General features: G+C 35.8%; 2 protein-coding genes and 1 long non-coding RNA gene across 3 annotated transcripts; 2 read left to right on the top strand and 1 right to left on the bottom strand.

Annotated features, from left to right (window-relative positions):
* Window positions 1-1,282: 1,282 nt before the first annotated feature.
* LOC107760845 (uncharacterized) lies at window positions 1,283-2,855 on the top strand. The gene is made up of 3 exons (XR_001642479.2): window positions 1,283-1,446; window positions 1,593-1,655; window positions 2,564-2,855. It is a non-coding gene; the product is annotated as an uncharacterized LOC107760845 (long non-coding RNA).
* A 1,573-nt stretch (window positions 2,856-4,428) lies between these two features.
* LOC107760840 (disease resistance protein RPM1-like) lies at window positions 4,429-7,158 on the top strand. The gene has a single exon (XM_016578949.1). It carries the CDS (start codon window positions 4,429-4,431, stop codon window positions 7,156-7,158), a length of 2,730 nt encoding a protein of 909 aa, XP_016434435.1.
* Window positions 7,159-8,735: 1,577 nt separating this feature from the next.
* Window positions 8,736-14,596, bottom strand: LOC107760843 (lanC-like protein GCL1). Its single transcript, XM_016578953.2, has 5 exons — window positions 14,373-14,596; window positions 13,903-14,093; window positions 11,675-11,786; window positions 9,960-10,430; window positions 8,736-9,320 (listed from the first exon to the last, which is right to left on the bottom strand). Exons 1-5 carry the CDS (start codon window positions 14,553-14,555, stop codon window positions 8,979-8,981), a joined length of 1,299 nt encoding a protein of 432 aa, XP_016434439.1. The 5' UTR covers window positions 14,556-14,596; the 3' UTR covers window positions 8,736-8,978.
* Between the last annotated feature and the right edge of the window lie 3,953 nt (window positions 14,597-18,549).

Raw genomic sequence — 18,549 nt, 5'->3', positions numbered from 1 at the left:
AAAAATGCATTGTAGGTGCATTTGAACTGTGTGCCTCTGCCTTTTGCTTATCAACACGAAAAATGTCCTTCGAAATAGTGAGACGATCACCAATGTTCTTGGAATTTTGCTGCTACGTGTTACTGCGTAAAGGTTGTGGTTGCCCATTTTTTGGAGTTGTGTTCATCATCATAGCTGCTTGGGCATTCTCTACCATTTTAGCTAGCTCTGTATTGGAAATGTGCATTGTTGTTGTAGGATCATCATGTACTTGACTTGCCTCAACAATGTGATTTTTATCTGTTGCAATCCCAAGTCGATCATTTAAACCTGTGTCACCCTGCACCAGTTGCAATATATTCCTAGCTTCCTTCAACAACCCGCTCTCATAGCAGTTAATAGTACGATCAAGATTCATGTCCATTCAGCTGTCTACATTTTCTTTTTCAGTCCATCTCTCCTATCCTCATATACTACCTGAACTGAGCTTGTAAAGTTGCAGACATTTCTTCTCTTCTTACACTGGGTTTTTCTAAAATCTCCTAGTTCAAATGGGAAAAAATGCTTCCACAAAATATCCAAGCAATAACTTTTGTAGACTGAGCTACCAAATAATTTGCACGTAAAAACAAAATGTCTGATAATTTCAGAAGCTCCTTTTTCCTTGGTTTAGAAGTACGTATTTACCATATAATAAGTCATATTCATCTTTCTTTTTAATATATTGAAGGATTCAAAAGAAATAATACACTTTCTATTTCGAAGCTCATGCAGTTTCATGCAATTATTGGCAAAAACAAACCACAACTCGCATGAGTTCGTAGGTAAAAAGGGCCACAGAAAAGGACGGCCAGTTCTTTAAAAGGCGGTGACATAAACTTCAAATATATACAAGACCGTGGTGCATACCTTACTAGTATTTGCTCACACCAGGAGGCAAGAAAGAACTGATCCAGCAAATGCTACCCCTTACGATCTTATAAGTTCTTTACAAGGAGGATTTGGTCCCGACCTGTAACGCTCCTTATATTAATAAAAGTTTCAAGACACGCTAATTATATAATTAAAATATTATTATTATTTTTTTCTTGCCTATAGTAAATATATATATGTGTGTGTACACACATACTTAAATAATTGGATATACAATTAGAAAAATATTAACAATTTTAATATTATTACTTATTAAAAGTGGGTATCATTAATTATTAGTTAAGTTAAAAAAAAAAAAAGTAAAAGACTTAAAATTGGGCTTAAAGCCCATAGAATAGGTTGGACGTAAGATAAGAAAAAAAGGCTTAAAGCCTGGCACGAAAAGGGGGCAAAGGAAGTGGGTTTCAAAAAAATACAAAGCAACAATTCAATAATTAGACTAAGGGCAGAGACGAAGCAATAAGTTCCCGCGACCATTCACTCAGACAATCCAATTTCTAGGGTTCTTTACAATTCACTAATTCTTGCACTCAGGTATATAAAATTTCTTATTGTCAATTACCCTACAGTAGTAATAGGTAAGATTAAATAGTTAATTCCTTTCTTTCTCTGCATCAACAGTAAATCCTATGTTTAGGTCTGAAACTTTGAAATTAATTAAAATGCACTGGTTGTTGTAGAATCAATTGTTTGATGGGTATAAATTGGACTGGGGTCTACGTATCGGCTCAAGGAGTATTGAGGTGAGTTGACATAACTCTTTACTAAAGTGGTTTAACTCACAAAAGCACGCACACAAGGTGTTTGATGAATTGCATAAAAGAGTTAATATATACTTAATGGGAGTAGTAAGTACTTATTAGCTTAGAATTATTTTCTAGCTAAAGTTTAGATGATTATTTGGATCTATATGCATAAATTTCAGATTTTTATATTATTCTTATATGCCATTTTCATGTTGAAAACTCATGAAAGATCAAGAACCTTTATAAATACTTTTGAATGTTTATTTCATTCTTGTGTCATGTCTTACATTTAAGGATACCAGTATGAGTATGTATAACAGATTTAGACTTGAAAAGTCACAAGAAGAAGTTTTAGAAAGAAAAGATTTTTGGGGGTATCCTTTATTCTGAGAAGGGGTCATCGTCCAGGCCTAGGGTCCTGACCAAGGCGTTGACTTCCTGAAACTACTTGTGCCAAAGTAGGGAGCACATGAGCCGAGGGTCTCGTTGCTGAGAATTTACTTAGTCATACTAAGGTATGAGACATGAGCGCTGAGAACCATGAAGTGAGTGGCACCTCGTGGATTGGGCCTATTCGATCAGGTTGGGATCGAACCCGTGCCGAACACACGGTGACTGAGATAGAATTAAGGCAGGATAGTTGGAACTCCCAAAGTATAAAGTGAAGTATTTTTTTTATGAGTAAGAAAAAGAAAAGAATTTCTTTTAGAATATTCATGAACTGCTATTATGCAATTATTTTAGAATTATTCTTATAAGTTTTATGTTTTACATGCATTTAGAACCTTTGCTCATAATGTATATGTTATTAAAGTTTCGCCCCCTGTTGTTGAGACTCACTGAGTACAATGGATGGTACTGACGTTCTCTTTTGGGAACCTACGTTGATCTGCGGTACAACGTAGGAACTGGATTTGCAGGCGAGCAGGCTACGAGTTAGGACTTCCTTCTCTTCCGGTGCTATTGGTGAGCTCCGCTTTTGTTCGTGGAGTATTCCTTAGAGTCATCTTTATTTAGTTATTTCTTTGTTACTTAGAGAACTGACCAGGAAATCTCATGTCCTGAGCAGTGCGTCAGTTTATCAGTAGAGGCTTCATAGACATAGTCGTTGGGTTAAGATTCAGATATTTTTGATAATAACTTAGCAGCATTTTATTGGTTACTACGAATAAAGTTTTGAAGTTGGCTTATTTTATATATTTAAATCATTTAAAAGTATTTGGTTACAGTAGTGTTTTGTGGCATATAAAGTTTGAGATTATAATAGATTTGATAAGCGGAGATGGTCCGCTCGGTCATGTTTAGTGATCGAATGTCGGTCCCGGCTTGTTCAGAAAATGGGTCGTGACACGACCAGCCTTAACTAAGTACAAGTCATTTGTTTGGAAAAGCTCTTCAAAGTTTTCAGCCTGTAACCACTCTCAGAATAAAATGAAGATTTGCTGACTGCAGAGAGAAACCGATTAGTAACAGACATTGTTAAATTCGCATTATCTTCGATTACCAATCTCAATAAGGAAGTGTCACTTACATTCAGCTTTACTCCAAGTGAAATTAAGTCTTTTAACAAATTTCTTGTTAACAAAAAAAAAATATCCTCTTGGTAGTAAAAACAAAAGGAACAATACCTAAACAACAATTATCAGGCCTGAGCATACACTTGTCCTCTTTCACATAGAAAAATCACATAAAGAACAAAGATAAGACATTTTTGAACTATTAGACACTTAATTACCCCAAAATAAAGACTTGGTAAAGAATTATAGAGACTAAAAACTATAGCTTCAAACTCACAACCAGAACCAATTCCACTATGGCTCACACGTACAACTTTTTCCAGAATCACTGTGGGCTCCCCATAGAATAAAAGATGATCTAGACCACGTATAACTGATGCCATATAATTCTGCTGCATACTTTTATGCTATACTACTGACCCCACAAAGATAATAGAATTGATTCCTTCACGGTAGACATCTCCTAGTTCAATTTTTGTAGCATACCACGATTGCTCCGGACTAACAAAAGGGGTTTAGTGTGGAGATTCTGGTGTAAACATTTGAGTTGACAATCAGTATTTTTAGACAGCCAGTAGTCGACCGAATCAATTGCCGAATTGCTTACCACGTTCTGTGTGTTAAAAGTCATACAGCATGAATTTAGAAAAGAGAAATAGTCCATTTAGTAAACTAGTAATAACTAAAACATAATATACTAAAAAATATAGCAAGAAGTGGTAAAATGTTTCTTAACTTGCAATTTGCAATAATCATCTGTGAAACGCAATTCTAGTCCCTACACGGATTCAAAGTTTGATCTAGTATAAATTGGTCTCGAAAGTCCAACATTAATTACATCAACATCTTGGATAATTTTTCAAAGAATTTATACACTGAGTGAAAAAAAGGCAATCAGAGGCTTAGAACGGAGATTCTAGAGTGAACATTTAAGTTGACAGTAGATGTCTCTATACGGCCATAGTCAATGAACCAACCGTGCAAAATTGCTGCCACGTTAAGTGTGTTCAAAGTCAGCTCATACAGCATGAATATAGAAAAGGAAAAATCCTCCAACTAGTAGTAGTGAATTAGTCATAACTAGGATAATGTTTCATAAGCTTGCACATTGCAATAATCATTTACATAACGCAGTTCTAGAGCATAAACCAGTTCAAAATTTGATCTGTATAGATTGATCACCAAAGTCCACCATAAATTATACCAACATCTTGCACAAATTTGCAAAAGAAGCTATATACTGAGTTAAAAAAATGGCAGAGAGTGCTATATCTTATTTGATACATCAGCTTTCAACATTGCTCAATTGCGGACAAAAATTTCTTGATGGAATTCAGCAAGAAATTGTTCATATCAGGGATGCATTTGAACAAATGAGGACTTTCTCAAGAGTAGCTGATGCTAAAGAAGAAGAAGATGGTGAATTACAAGTATGGATCAAGCAAGTACTAGACCTTGCACATGATGTCCAAGACATTCTTGAAAATCATATTGTCATGTGCAACAGTTTTCCAGAAAAGGTATCATGGCCATGGAGAAAATTCCATCATTCATTAATGTCTGAGAAGTTATTTGAAGCTCAAAATGATAATATTTTAAAAGCATTGGAAAGTATAAAGGCCCGAATCATCGTCATTTCTGAAGGACATAAAACGTTTCTTCAGAAATATGGTGTTATAACAAGTGCAGAAAGTAGCAACATTACATGGTGTAATAACCATGAAGAAGTACTTCTTGTTGATGATGCAGATCTTATAGGTGTTGAAAATCATAAATCAGTACTACTCGAGTGGGTTCTTTCTGATGATCCAGAATGGAAATTGCTTTGTGTAGTTGGAACAAGAGGTATAGGGAAAACCACCCTAGTCAAGAAAATCTTTGATGATGCAACAGTCAACAAGCATTTCAATCATCATACTCTGTGGATTGATATTCCAAAATTTTCTGATGTTAAGGAGCTATTCACGAGCATGCTTGATCCACAAGATGACCATTCCCGTCGAGCACTTGAAGCCATGGATGCTAACATGTTGGCACAATTCCTTCAACTATTCTTTAAGTCATCAAGGTACTTAATTGTCCTTGATGATTTCCCTGATATTGGCACCTGGAGAGCTCTCAAATGTGCATTTCCTAGAGAAAGCTGTGGCAGCAGGATTATCATCATATCTCGTTTTGCTGATATATGCCATACCATTTGTGTGGAAACTGATGTTGGTAGTCATGTTTATAATTTGAAGCCTTTGGCTGAAGAAGAATCTTGGATTCTTTTCTGCAGAAAGGCATTTTCAGGCAGCCTATTATGTCCTTCATCCTTAATGCAAATCTCCAAAGACATTATACAGAAATGCAGAGGTCTGCCACTGGTGATTTTGGTGATTGCTGGTGCTTTGGCTACTAAAGGGAAAAGAAAAGAGGCATGGGAGATGTTCTATGACAGCCTTGTTGACAAGTTACAAGGTAGTTATAGTGAAGCCGAGCACATGAAAAGGATACTCAATCTATGTTATCAAGACTTGCCTTTCTATCTCAAGTCTTGTTTCACTTATCTGAGCATAATTCCAAGATATCATGTCATCGATAAGATGAGACTGACTCGACTCTGGGCAGCAGAAGGACTTGTTCTTGAAAGAGAAGGAAAGGCAATTGCACAAGTTGCTGGAAGCTATCTCAATGAACTTGCAAACAGAAGCTTGATCCAAGTTGCTAAAAAATACCCTGATGGAAGGTTAGCAATATTCAGCATTCATAACCTGTGGTATGAAATCATTCTTTCTAAGTCAAGGGAAAGTGCCATGGTAACTATAGCTAATGGGGAAGAAAGAAGGCCTCACAAAGTCAGACATCTGGTAATCACTGATGAATTGGCAAACGATATACAAAATATTGATCGGTTTAAGCATCTTCACTCACTAATAACGTTCGGTTCACCAGATTCTGTCACTAGTTCATTCTTGTTGAAGCTGTTATGTGGAAGTTTCAAGCTACTCAAGGTCTTAGACTTGACACAAGCCCCATTGGTAAAAATACCAAAAGTAGTCTTTGAACTAGTACATCTCAAGTTTTTGAACTTAAAGAGCACTAAGATAAAACATCTCCCAGGATCAATACAGAAGCTTGTGAACCTCGAGTTCTTGGACCTAAGGGAGACATCAGTAAACAAATTGCCTGTTGAGATTCCAAGGCTTCAACATCTTCGCCATGTCCTCATTTATCGACGTGGTGCTGGTTTTTTGCATGGTTTTTCAGCTACTGAGAACATAGAAACCCTTGCGTCCTTAGAAGTGGTGACTCTTATAAATGCCACTACAAGCACAGTGATTGAATTGGGAAAGTTAACAAGACTAAGAAAGTTAGAGATCGCGAAGCTGAGAAGAAAACACACAAGGGATCTTTGTTCTTCCCTTGACAAGTTGATCAATCTTGAACAACTATCTATCTCATCTTATGGGGTGAGTGACATTATTGATTTGCACTATCCCCTTCGTTCTACGCACTCATCCCTTCGAACATTAACCTTCGAAGGGCGTTTGGAGAGGCTTCCAATATGGGTAACATCTCTTGAAGCCTTGGCCACAGTTCATTTAAAATTGAGCAAGTTAGAGGACAATGCACTAGAAACTCTTCAAGATTTGCCCAACCTTGTAAACCTTGTGCTAGACTCGGCTTATGAGGGCGAAGAGTTGAGGTTCGGGGCAGGCGGATTCAAGAAACTGCGAGAATTATATATTTGGCACTGCAGGAAATTGAGAATAATTAAAGTGGAAGAAGGAGCAATGCCTTCTCTTGAGGAGCTTCAACTGCGCAACTGTATGGTAATGAAGGAGTTTCCGTTTGGGATTGAGCATTTAAGCAAGCTTCAACGTCTTGTGTTGCAAAATGTTTCTGAAAAGATGTTGATGACTTTGCAGCTTGAGGACAGTCAAAGTGGGGATTACTGGAAAATTGCTAATATTCCTAGAGTTCAGATAGTAGACTTGTAGAAAAACTGGAAGATAGATAGTGTTAGGCGTTTATCCAGATTTTCTTACCATAATTGGTTTTCCTATCTCGTGAAAGAAAGGACAATATATTTACCATAATTGAGTTTTTCTTTTCCTAGAAGGAAATTACAAATCTTCCATATTTGGGCAGTCCTTTTTCTTGTAGGAAAAGGTTTGGACTTTTATAAATTGAGGATCCTTCTTTCTCATTCAGTAGAATCCACAATGTAGCCATAAGGGATTTGAGAGTGGTGTTAAGGGGGAGAACTTTACGGGACAAGTGTTAGTATGTCACTTGTGTTTGCCTCTTCGTGAGGTTGTTCTCTCGATATTTTGTACTCTTTTTTTATATAGTGGATTGCTCATCTCCGTTGTGGACGTAGGTCAGTTGACCTAACCACGTTAAATATTTATCTCTTTTTGGTATATTTCTCTTTGTTGTGTGGTTTATCGTCGTTCAAGGTTTGGTTTGCTAGCTTCCGCATGACACCTAATTTTTTTGGTCCTTACAAGTGGTATCAGAGCGAAGTTCAAGACAGGTTCATCTTGGCGGGTTCAGTTCTAGCCGCAACATATTTTGACGATTATCGTGATTTTTTTCTGAGAAATTTGACTAGTGTGCTACGCACGTTGAGACAAACTTAATGGTGGAGATTTGGAGATGCGGCCTGTTGAAGGCTATATGAAAAAGGTGGATCAAGTTTATTTTGTAAAAAAATTCAGGTCAAGGGGGAGAATTGTTAGGCGTTTATCCAGATTTTCTTACCATAATTGATTTTTCTATCTCATGAAGGAAATGACAACATATTTACCATAATTGAGTTTTTCTTTTCCTAGAAGGAAATTACAAATCTTTCATATTTGGCCAGTCTTTTTCTTGTAGGAAAAGGTTTGGACTTCTATAAATTGAGGATCCTTCCTTCTCATTCAGTAGCATCCACAATGTAGCCATAAGGGGTTTGAGAGTCGTGTTAAGGGGGAGAACTTTACGGGACAAATGTTAGTGTGTCACTTGTGTTTGCCTCTTCGTGAGGTTGTTCTCTCGATATTTTATACTCTCTTTTTATATAGTGGATTGCTCATCTCCATTGTGGACGTACGTCAGTTGACCAAACCACATTAAATATTTGTGTCTCTTTTTAGTATATTTCTCTTTGTTGTGTGGTTTATCGTCGTTCAAGGTTTGCTTTGCTAGCTTCCGCATGACACCTGATTTTTTCGGTCCTAACAGATAGGACTGGAATTATGCAAAAGAAGAGAAACAAAGTCTTACTGATTAGCACCATGTTTCTTTGTTAATTCAGATTCAGACTCCTGAAGATTATCAATGGAGCTCAAAAAATAACTCTTTACTTCTCATTTCTCATTCTTAGGTTCAGATTCTCATTTTCAGGTGTAATCATTTAGAAGCAACTTTATCCTTAACCTGGTTATTCGCGTTACCATATAATAATTCGCATTAACTATTGTCCTCCTATTCAAAAGTTCATGTACTTTCAAGCTATTATTGAAAAAACAAACCACTAAATCAAAGGAGGAGCAGAAGGGCAGGTAAGAGTATGTAAAAAGGGGTCATGGACAATGAAGCATGGTGGCCATTGCATCTCCATATTAGAGTTCTTAAAAAGTGTTAAATGAAAGTCAAATATATACAACATACTATCACATAGCTTACTAGTATTTGCTCACGCCAGGAAGCAAGCAAGAAACTCCATTTCCCACCTCCTAATTGACCATGTAAACTTGCACGATTAACCTACCAGAGTACATGGTTTTTTTTTCCTGTAAACCCATCTGTTGAAACTCAAACAAGCCAAAGATTAGAGTTCGTAGCCTGGGAACCTGGAATTTTCAGGCGTAAGTAAGTCGAACAAGAAGCAAGCAACGCCGCCTAATCCTTGGAAAAGAGAGTAGGAATGATCTGCTTCATTATGATGTCTTTCGTTCATGATTGTCCTCGCATTGTGATATAAGCAACTTGCAAAAGATCTTGCTCTTTCTTCATATATGCTTTCACCGGTTAGACGGAAGAGTGAAAGGAAGGCGTAAGCATTTCCAGACGCACCATCAGCAAGTCCTACTTTCTTCACCAATCCGTTTTTCCACACTACCTCTCCACCTTCTATGGCAGCATCACGAAACTCCCTATCATTTGACAGTACCTGCAGCACAAGAGAAAACCTGAGGTCATTCTTCGTTTCTCACAACTCAGACTCACCAAATTGTGACAATATGATACTTTTTGTTTTATCTTTGTGGATTTTCAATAGGGGTCGGAGCAGTAGCAGAGTTAGGAATTCTAACAAAAAGATTCAAAATAAAAAATACATGAATGCCACACCTAGACCTAAAGCAATTTTTGACCCACCTAAAATGCTACAATGTCGCATCTAAAATATTAATCAATGCCAAAGCAATTTTTACACCACATTTTTACCGCCACTCTTCATTATTTCAAAGAATCAACAATTTATAAACGCAAAAGGAGGTTTGTTACCCTATGTACATAATACAATTTTTTGGCAAAAGGAATTCATATAGACCTCTGCATCCACCTAGCTCCACACTTGGGGTCGGAGGATCCCAAGAGACGAGGTGCTTCCCCACTTTTACAATCTCAGAACCTTATGAGAAATCCACGTATTGGTCTGGAGAAGCTTGGAAAACCGAGTTTGAAAGAACAGGGAATACGAACATGCTTGTCATTATTAACTTAGGTTAAGTATTTTCGTTGAATACATCACTGATTATAACTTCTACCGAACAACCAAAAACTCTGCTCGAGTATTATAGGTACTAACCTCAGATGCTTTGCACATAGTAATGGTGATGCCTGTAGCACCGTGAGACCACTGAACCAGCTTGTCTCTTGGATTCCCTTCACTGACAGGATAATTGCCACTGTGGGGAAACCTGTTGCTCATCATGTACCTTAAGGTCTCCTTAACATCTTCAATATCTTCTTGAGAGACCGGAAAATGAAGTAACACGTGCAGAATACCAGCAAGGCCGTGAGCTGCGCCCCAATACCTTGTCCCGTGCCATCTATACATCAGAGGGCACGCTGGGTTATCAGTTGCCCCTGCTCTCCCTCCTTCTAATATAGCTTCGACGACAGGCATGAGATATTCATCTGGCACTGTCTCCTCCCCTAGGTATTTCCTGATAAATAATGCTGCCCACAAGAAGCCAGCTCGCCCATAAAGGAGATCATATGACATTCCAAAACCTCCATCTTCAGGTCCAACAGGAAGGGCTCTCTCCTGCGCCACCTGAAAATAACAAATTGGAGAAAGATTTAAATGTTGCTCCGAGCAAGGCTGAGCTAAACTACTGCAGTAGCAGAGGGATATCTGGACTTATATGATATATAGGCTAAAGTAATAAACATTAACATTAAGAAATTCATCACTGCATTAGATGCTGAAGCAATTACAATTGACAGTATGTGCTTCCATATCGAGAACAAACAAGTGCTAATGTTGAGGATTCTCAAGCATATTTTATTAGCTGACTGCCCAAGCAGATATAGAATACTTTATCGCTAGCATGGATTTAACAAATGTTTTTTCCTCATCACTAGGTCAAATTTTTTTCTTACTGAGATAAGCTTAAGTGAAGAGTCAACAAGAATTCATATAGTTGACCCCAAATAGTTCAACTTGTTTGGAACTAAGGCATAATTGTTATTATGTGAAGTAGGCTGTGCAAACTGTAATATCCCTTCAATAACTTCTTGAACTTACAAATAGTTGATGACTTAAAGGAACATAGTTGTTCTTGAAACTCATAATTTATGCAGTTGTCTTATGAACTTGTTATCCTAAAGTTAAACAAGAATCTATAAACAAGTAAGCTATATTGCTGATATTGGTTATATCAATGTGTTGTTGATATACAGTTCAATGAAGAGCAGTTCAACGAATCTTCACTTTAAATTTTCCGCTAAAAGTGGCCAGTAAAGTCATTTTGCGATTCAATAAAATGTTGTGGAGTAGATAAATGGTGAGGACAAGCTCCTTTTAACAAATTTCATGAAACAAAACGATATCTTTACTCGATAGGTAAAAGCAAATGACTCTAAGCAACAACAGGTCTCTGAGCTAAATCATCATCATAGCTAAGAAATAATTCAACACAATGAACACTCCTCAACAAGTAGGATGTGACACCATTCACAAACTTTTGGTCTCCTAGATAAAATGAGAAATTACGATGATACATTATACAATAATATTTTGGCCAAACATATCTCAGAACAATTTGTATCAAATTTGCAGGTCCCTAACACTAGCTTCCCTTAGTTGAAAAAGACAGGCCACATGTCTCGTCCCTGGCTGTAGATCAATGAAAGATAACTACAATCACATACCATTACTCTATGTACGTATATCCCCATATTCAGTGAAGCAACTCATATGAAATCAATGAACTGCCCCGTTGGATAGTTAAAGAAGTTTTTTCATATAAACAAGTATTGTTGCCTCAAGGAAATCATAATAAGGTTTGCTGGTACCTCAAGGAAATGGTTCAAATACAAATCTCGTTTGTATAGGTCCCCACAATAGTTGGCAGCAACAGCACCAAGAGCATATACCCCTCCTCTTCCACACAGAAAAGTCACATGCCTGGTCCCCAAAAAAGTAAAAAGATAGTAAGAAATACTTTATTTGAAGTACTATTAGATATTTAACGACCTTCAAATTTCAATAAAGATTTGGTAAAAGAATCCACTACGACTTGCACATAAAGCTTTTTTTCAGAATCACAGTGGGTATGTGCCAAATATTGTACCATTCCACAAAGATATAGACTTGATTGCTCCAAGTTATACATCTACATCAATTTTTTAGCACATGTTTTTTGAGAAATCTTAAAGTCGATATTTCTGTACAAAAAAGCATCTGATTTTCAAGCTCTAGAGAATGATGGAGACAATTCTTGCAAGACAAAACTACAGTATCATCCCAGATGTGATTCTTTTGTCCTTAATTTTAAATCCTGTAAAACATTATACATACCCCAGTTGTTCACTTTTATTTTCTTTTTTCTTTTCCTCCTTTTTTTCTCCAGATGACCATAAAAATAAACCATACTTGTCATTAAGGGACCAGTCATCAATATTTAATTTTTGATAAAGAAAACATTATTTCATTTCAACTAAATTCTCTTATGACTTTGTTTGGAAAAAAACATATTTGATGTTGTAACTAAGTATACGTGCGACACTTGGCAACTCGCTCACGATCTTGCACAACTTGCTCACGTTGTCAAGTCAGCCTTACTACACTCAAGATCGCTAAGAAAAGTTAGAACACATGAGAATTGCTAAAGGAAGCTTTTGTAGTAGAGAGAATTTGATTGTTTTGCTTGGTTGATGAATTACAAACGAATGCCCCCTATTTATACTAATCACCTAGGGGCTAGTATGTAAATAATAATTGTTCTACAAGTCCTTCCGTATTTACAAATAAGTCACTTCTCTAGAATATTCTACGTAGCTAGAATCTTCTAAGGACTTTCCTAACAATTCTATAGGGTTCTAGGGTCTTCCTAAGGAAACCTCTATATTTCTCTAGAACTTTCCTACAAGTGCATAAATATCTAGAACATTTCCAAGGAAATTCTCCATAGTTCTAAAATATTCCACCAAGATCTAATCCCTAACTTATGTAACCATTCCATATGGCAAAAATATATGTCAAGTGGCACCTACATGGCATGATGATGTGGCGGGTCATGACACTAGTCTGTCACATGTTTGGACCAGCAAATAGAAATGAGTAACACGAAAATAAAAAAAAAATAAAAAATAGGACATATAATATTTTCTATACTAGACCAGAAATGTTCCCCTATTTAATTCTATTTTGGCTTAGTTGTTGAATAAATATTTATTGCCTTTAAAAAAAGGGGACAAAAAAAATAATACTCCCTCCGTTTGAGGTACTTTCATTTAGTCTGTTCCAAAACAAATGACACATTTCTAAATTTGAAAATAATTTTAACTTTGAACTCTTCATTTTATCAATTTTACTCTTAATGAAAAGCTTTTGTAACACACAAATGTATGGCCCTATAAAACTTTTACCCTTTAGACTTTTAAGACCACAAGTTTCAAAAATCATACTTCCTCCGGTCCAAAATAAGTAATTTTATGGTTGTTTTCACACATGTTAAGAAATTCACCTTTTAACATTAATTAGCATGACCATATTAACCTTTATTATCTCTTCACATAAACACTCCTAACACATACTTAACATTAATTACTCCAAAGGCAATGTAGGAAAAAAATAATTAATTCATTCTTGAAATCTGAAAAAATCACTTATTTTGGACCACAAAAAAAAGACCAAAAAATCACTTATTTTGAACAGTAGTGAGTATTTTTTTTTCTTAAACTTCTTGTTCTAAATTAAAAATTGAAACGGAGGGAGTAAGTACAGTACATTTTTTCCTAGCATGCTTCGTCATTATCAATTCACCATAAAAAGCAAGATTGAAAACTCAGTAGCAACTCCGTATTCAGCCTTTCCGTACATCCCTAGAGCAATTATTTGCTCAGAGAGGCCCTACGGCCTACACCAACTCCTCAAGCAATCTTGTTTCTATTTTAAAAAAAAGATATTCCAGAGCAATTTTAAACGTTACTAAACCCAATTAACATCCATTAATTACCCATTTAGTTCCGTATTAGGATTAAATTGATTTAACAAAATGAAAAGAGCAAAAAGTAAGAACCTCGTGACAGTACGTGCAAGTTCTGCACACGCGTCAACTATCTCCGAGCACAATTCCAAGTCTTTCGGATCACCGGTAGCCTCGTATGACCTCAGGCAGGTAAACGCCGTTCCTAACAAACCTGTATATACCGTCGGATCCGTAACGCCACCGGCACTCCTTCCATTTCCTTTCCATGTCATTTCTACTACCTGAATTCACACCAAAGTTAGCATTACAGTGCTAAAATACGCCGTGCACACTAAAAAATACAGCAAATTCCTTCGAAACTTTCCAGGAACTTTCCGGCAAAACAAAACATTCTTTTTCAGCAAAACAAACATTAAAAGCTTTTTCGTTTTCCTTGATTTTGGTTTATTTCCGTTTTCGTTACAGTAGCTCAAATCAAATATGTGAAAAATAGTTAATTTAGAATCCAATAACTTAAAATGACTAAAATCCCGAACTCATAAGCTTTCTGGTCACAGTACCTGGTCTTTAAGAGAGATGGCAGCTTGGAGAAAAGTTTCAGAAGGGAGGGAAACATTGTGAGCCGTAGGATGGTTATGGTGATCAGAATCAAGCCGTTCATTTCCATCTTGATCATGTTGATGGTTACTACTACTATTACTACTGTTTTCCTGTGAAGCAAACTGCACTACCGAAGACGACATATTCTCTCTTTCTCTTAACAAAAACAAAAAAAATTAGGTACTGAGAAATTATGCTCTTCTTTTATAAACGTTTTGTTGCAGGGGAAAGGTGAAAAGGGGGCACTGTGATGCGGTGGACACGTGCCACGTAATCAGCGGTAATGCTAATGAGTAATCAAAATCAGAGCGTTGGTTTTTGTGAAGATGTACGGCTATTAGAGGCTTACAAGAGTTTGCAGTGGGTCCTACATGAAGGAAAGCAGGTAGGGGTGACACCGTGCCACCTGGGCAACATTCCATGGGGTTCCATGGGCCTAATGTTTTAATTAGGGGTGTTCATGGTTCGGTTTGGATCGATTTTTTTCTAAAAAGAAACCAAACCAAGTAAGTTGGTTTTTCAAATATTAGAATCAAACCGAACCAATTAAGCCGATTTTTCTCCATTCGATTTATGTCGATTTTTTGATTTTTTCGATTATTTGTCGATTTTTTCTTAAATATAAGACATACACTACCAAACACATATTCTGGCGACCACATTTTCAATGTAACACTATCAAATCAATTGCCCTTTGAGAAATCTATTATTTACCAAAATATAGTGATGAATAATTTAAGGACTCAATTAAAAATATGTTATTTTTAACACGAAATAGATTCTTACACTAAACAAAAGAAAACTACCAATCAAACTAGAATGTAAAGGTAAAGAACTATAATAAAAGTGCAAACTATTAACATTTACCATAAATTTTTTGAAACTTTGTATAATAATATACATATATATAAGTGTAATAATAAATTTGAAATAGTTACTCCTATAGTCGGTTTGGTTCGGGTTTTTTCTGATTAAAACTAAAACCAAACAAAATTTGATCAATTTTTAAAATTCAAAACCAAAACCAAACCAAACCAAAAAGTATCGATTTTTTTGGTCGGTTTGGTTTGGGTCGGTTTTTCGGGTTTTTATGAACACCCCTAGTCTTAATCACTCACATTTTAGTTACGGAAAGGGGCCTAAAATGCCCATTTTCTATATAAAATAGGAGAGACTAGCCCTCCGTTAAAAGTTGGTCTCTATTCTGTCCTTGCAGTCAACAAATGGGCTCTTATATGCCCTCCTTCACTAACAGAAGATCCATAAAGCCACGTGGAATACATGTGAGGATAACTTAGACCTAGTTCGAATTGTACATGGGCATATATGAGTCCGTTATAATAGTCATTTTTCAAACACTTCATAACTCCATATCAGTTTACTTAGACACCTATTTGACAACACCAAACTAATTATCATAGCAAATAAACTCAGTCATAGACACAACAAATGAACGGCAATGATTGCATTAAATCCTTGCACAAAAACATAAAAGCTTCAGTACATAATAAAAGATAACAATTAAGCCACAATAACACTAACATTACATATCATTTCCCATTAATCCAAAGAACATAACAAGACATCACAATATCACACACATGAAAATTCACATCTTCTTCTGAAATTTAGTATCAAGCACAACTAAGTACTCTAAATCGGTCACTTTCTTCATTAGAACATTTCTTTCCAATTTCAAGGCTTCTATTCCTCCATGATCGACGAGCATCATAACATTCTCAAGATCAAATTTTTCTTTGGAGAGCATTTCTTTCACGGATTAGAGCTTCCTTTTCCTTCTTTAAACCACGTATGAGATTTGAAACTTTAAGAGGAAGCTCTTCATCTTGTCATTCCCAATAGAAATATTTTTCATCCTAAAAACCAAAAATAAATAAAATAAATTTACAAGCAAATCGGAATAATTAAAAGAACCCATTAAAAATTTACTTACCTCATGCTTCGGGCACTTGAAAAACCTTCTCCCAGCATTTAAAGGTGTCCATGCCATGAAATAATTGGCAGTAAGTCCGTAATGACACCTCCTATTCGACCCCTTTGAGCTACTAGAACATTCCGACATTGTCTTTTGTTATGATTCGACCTCTTTGAGCTACTAGGATTTATGAAGTTATTGCCATTCATTTGAATTTTTGTGTCTATGACTTAGTTTATTTGCTGTGATATTTAGTTTGGTATTGTCAAATAGATGTCTAAGTAAACTGATATGGAATTGTGAAGTGTTTGAAAAATGACTATTATAACTGCCTCATATATGCCCCTGTACAATTCGAAATAGGTCTAACTTGCCCTCACATATATTCCACGTGCTTTACGAGTCTTCCGTTAGTGATGGAAGGCATATACGAGCCCATTTATTGACGGCAAGGGTAGAAAGAGATCAACTTTTAACGGAGGGCTAGCTTGTCCTATTTCATATAGTAAAGGGGCATTTTAGGCCCTTTGCAAGAGTTTGCAGTGGGTCCTACATGAAGGACAACAGGTAGGGTGACACCGTGCCACCTGGGCAACATTCGATGGGGGTTCCTTGGGCCTAATTTATTTGCTGCATTGTCTTAGAGCATGTTTGGCCAAGCTTCTCAAGAGGCCAAAAATACTTTTTTTTTTCTAACTTGAGGTGTTTGGCCAAGCTTATTTGGGGAAAAAAGTGCTTTTGGGAAGAAGCAGAAGCAGTTTCAGATAAGCAGAAAAAAGTAGTTTCTTTCCAAAAGCAGAAGCAGAATCAGTTTTGGCTTTTCTTCTTACCTAAAATACCCTTAATAAAATATAGTATATACCAAAATAACCCTTAAACCTAATACTTAAGATATTAATTTATAAATATTTTTATTATTTTTAGAAAAACTTTCTAATATATAGTGACTTTAGGGGTGAATGCTTTTATATTTGTTGAAGGAATTTTAATATATTAAACTTATATTAAAAGAATTAAGTACTTTTTAATTTTATTTTCATATTTTACTTAAATAAAATGAATTGTTTTAATTATTTCATGTAATAACAAAATTTTGAGATTATTTATTTACTTATAATATTAATTATTAAATACATCTATTCATGTCATTATTCGTAATTTGACACTTAAAAGCACTTTCTAAAAAGCTTGGCCAAACACAAATTATTTCTCAAAAGTATTTTTTAGACTGATTAGCCAAACACAAACTGCTTCTCTCCAAAAGTACTTTTTTCAAAAGCACTTTTGAAAAAAGCACTTCTCAAAATAAGCTGATTTCTCCAGTTTGGCCAAACAGGCTATTAGTGTCATCTACTTCCTTCACGTGTTAAATTTACGAAAAAGAATCAGACCACACATAAGAAGTGTATTTATTTCTTTTATGTTAGGATAACTTAATGGGTCTGAATAAATTTAAAAAATTAAGACTTAAAACCTTAACCACTATCCGTTGTCGCACCGACCATTATCAACTACTGTGATCGCCTTCAATCACCACAGTCAACCTTCACCGCTCTCAGTTGTCGCAGTCAGTAATCATCACCTCTAGCCACCAACAATAATAATCTTGTTGAGTCCCATAAATGGGGTCTGAGGAGGATAGGGTATACGCATACCTTACTCCTACCCTGAGGAGGTAAAGAAGTCATTCGATAAACCCTCGGTTCAAGGAATCACCACTAGCCACCGTTTACGATTACTATTCTCAGCCATTATTACCTCGCAATCAATAATGACTATGTACCGAGGATCACCACCATTAGCAATTGCAATATATCGTCAACCACCACTATCATCCGCCATAATTATTAGTTGTCATCATCGACCATTTCCTTAATCACTATTACCAACCACTATCACTACTAGTTATTATTCATGACCGCCACATTAAACAACACCACTGCCACCTAATCCATCAGTGTTAGACATCACTTTCACGAGTTACAATATTATTTTTCAAAATATTTTGTTGATATAGTATTAAATTCATTAGTATTTTATTTAGGGTTTATATTTATTAATTTTTAAAAAAATTAAAGATAAGCTTTATAAGTTGAAAAATATATATGTAGGAATTAGTATTTTGATCTTAATATTCAGATGTGTGTTCAAAATAAAAAGTCTTAAGATGTGTATTTAAATTAACACGGCTTAATCTTAAC

Source organism: Nicotiana tabacum, chromosome 11 (genome assembly GCF_000715075.1).
Source record: "Nicotiana tabacum cultivar K326 chromosome 11, ASM71507v2, whole genome shotgun sequence".
NCBI classification, from domain to species: domain Eukaryota; kingdom Viridiplantae; phylum Streptophyta; class Magnoliopsida; order Solanales; family Solanaceae; genus Nicotiana; species Nicotiana tabacum.
Note: the sequence above shows the minus strand (reverse complement) of the source record. Positions and strands in the feature narration are given on the sequence as shown.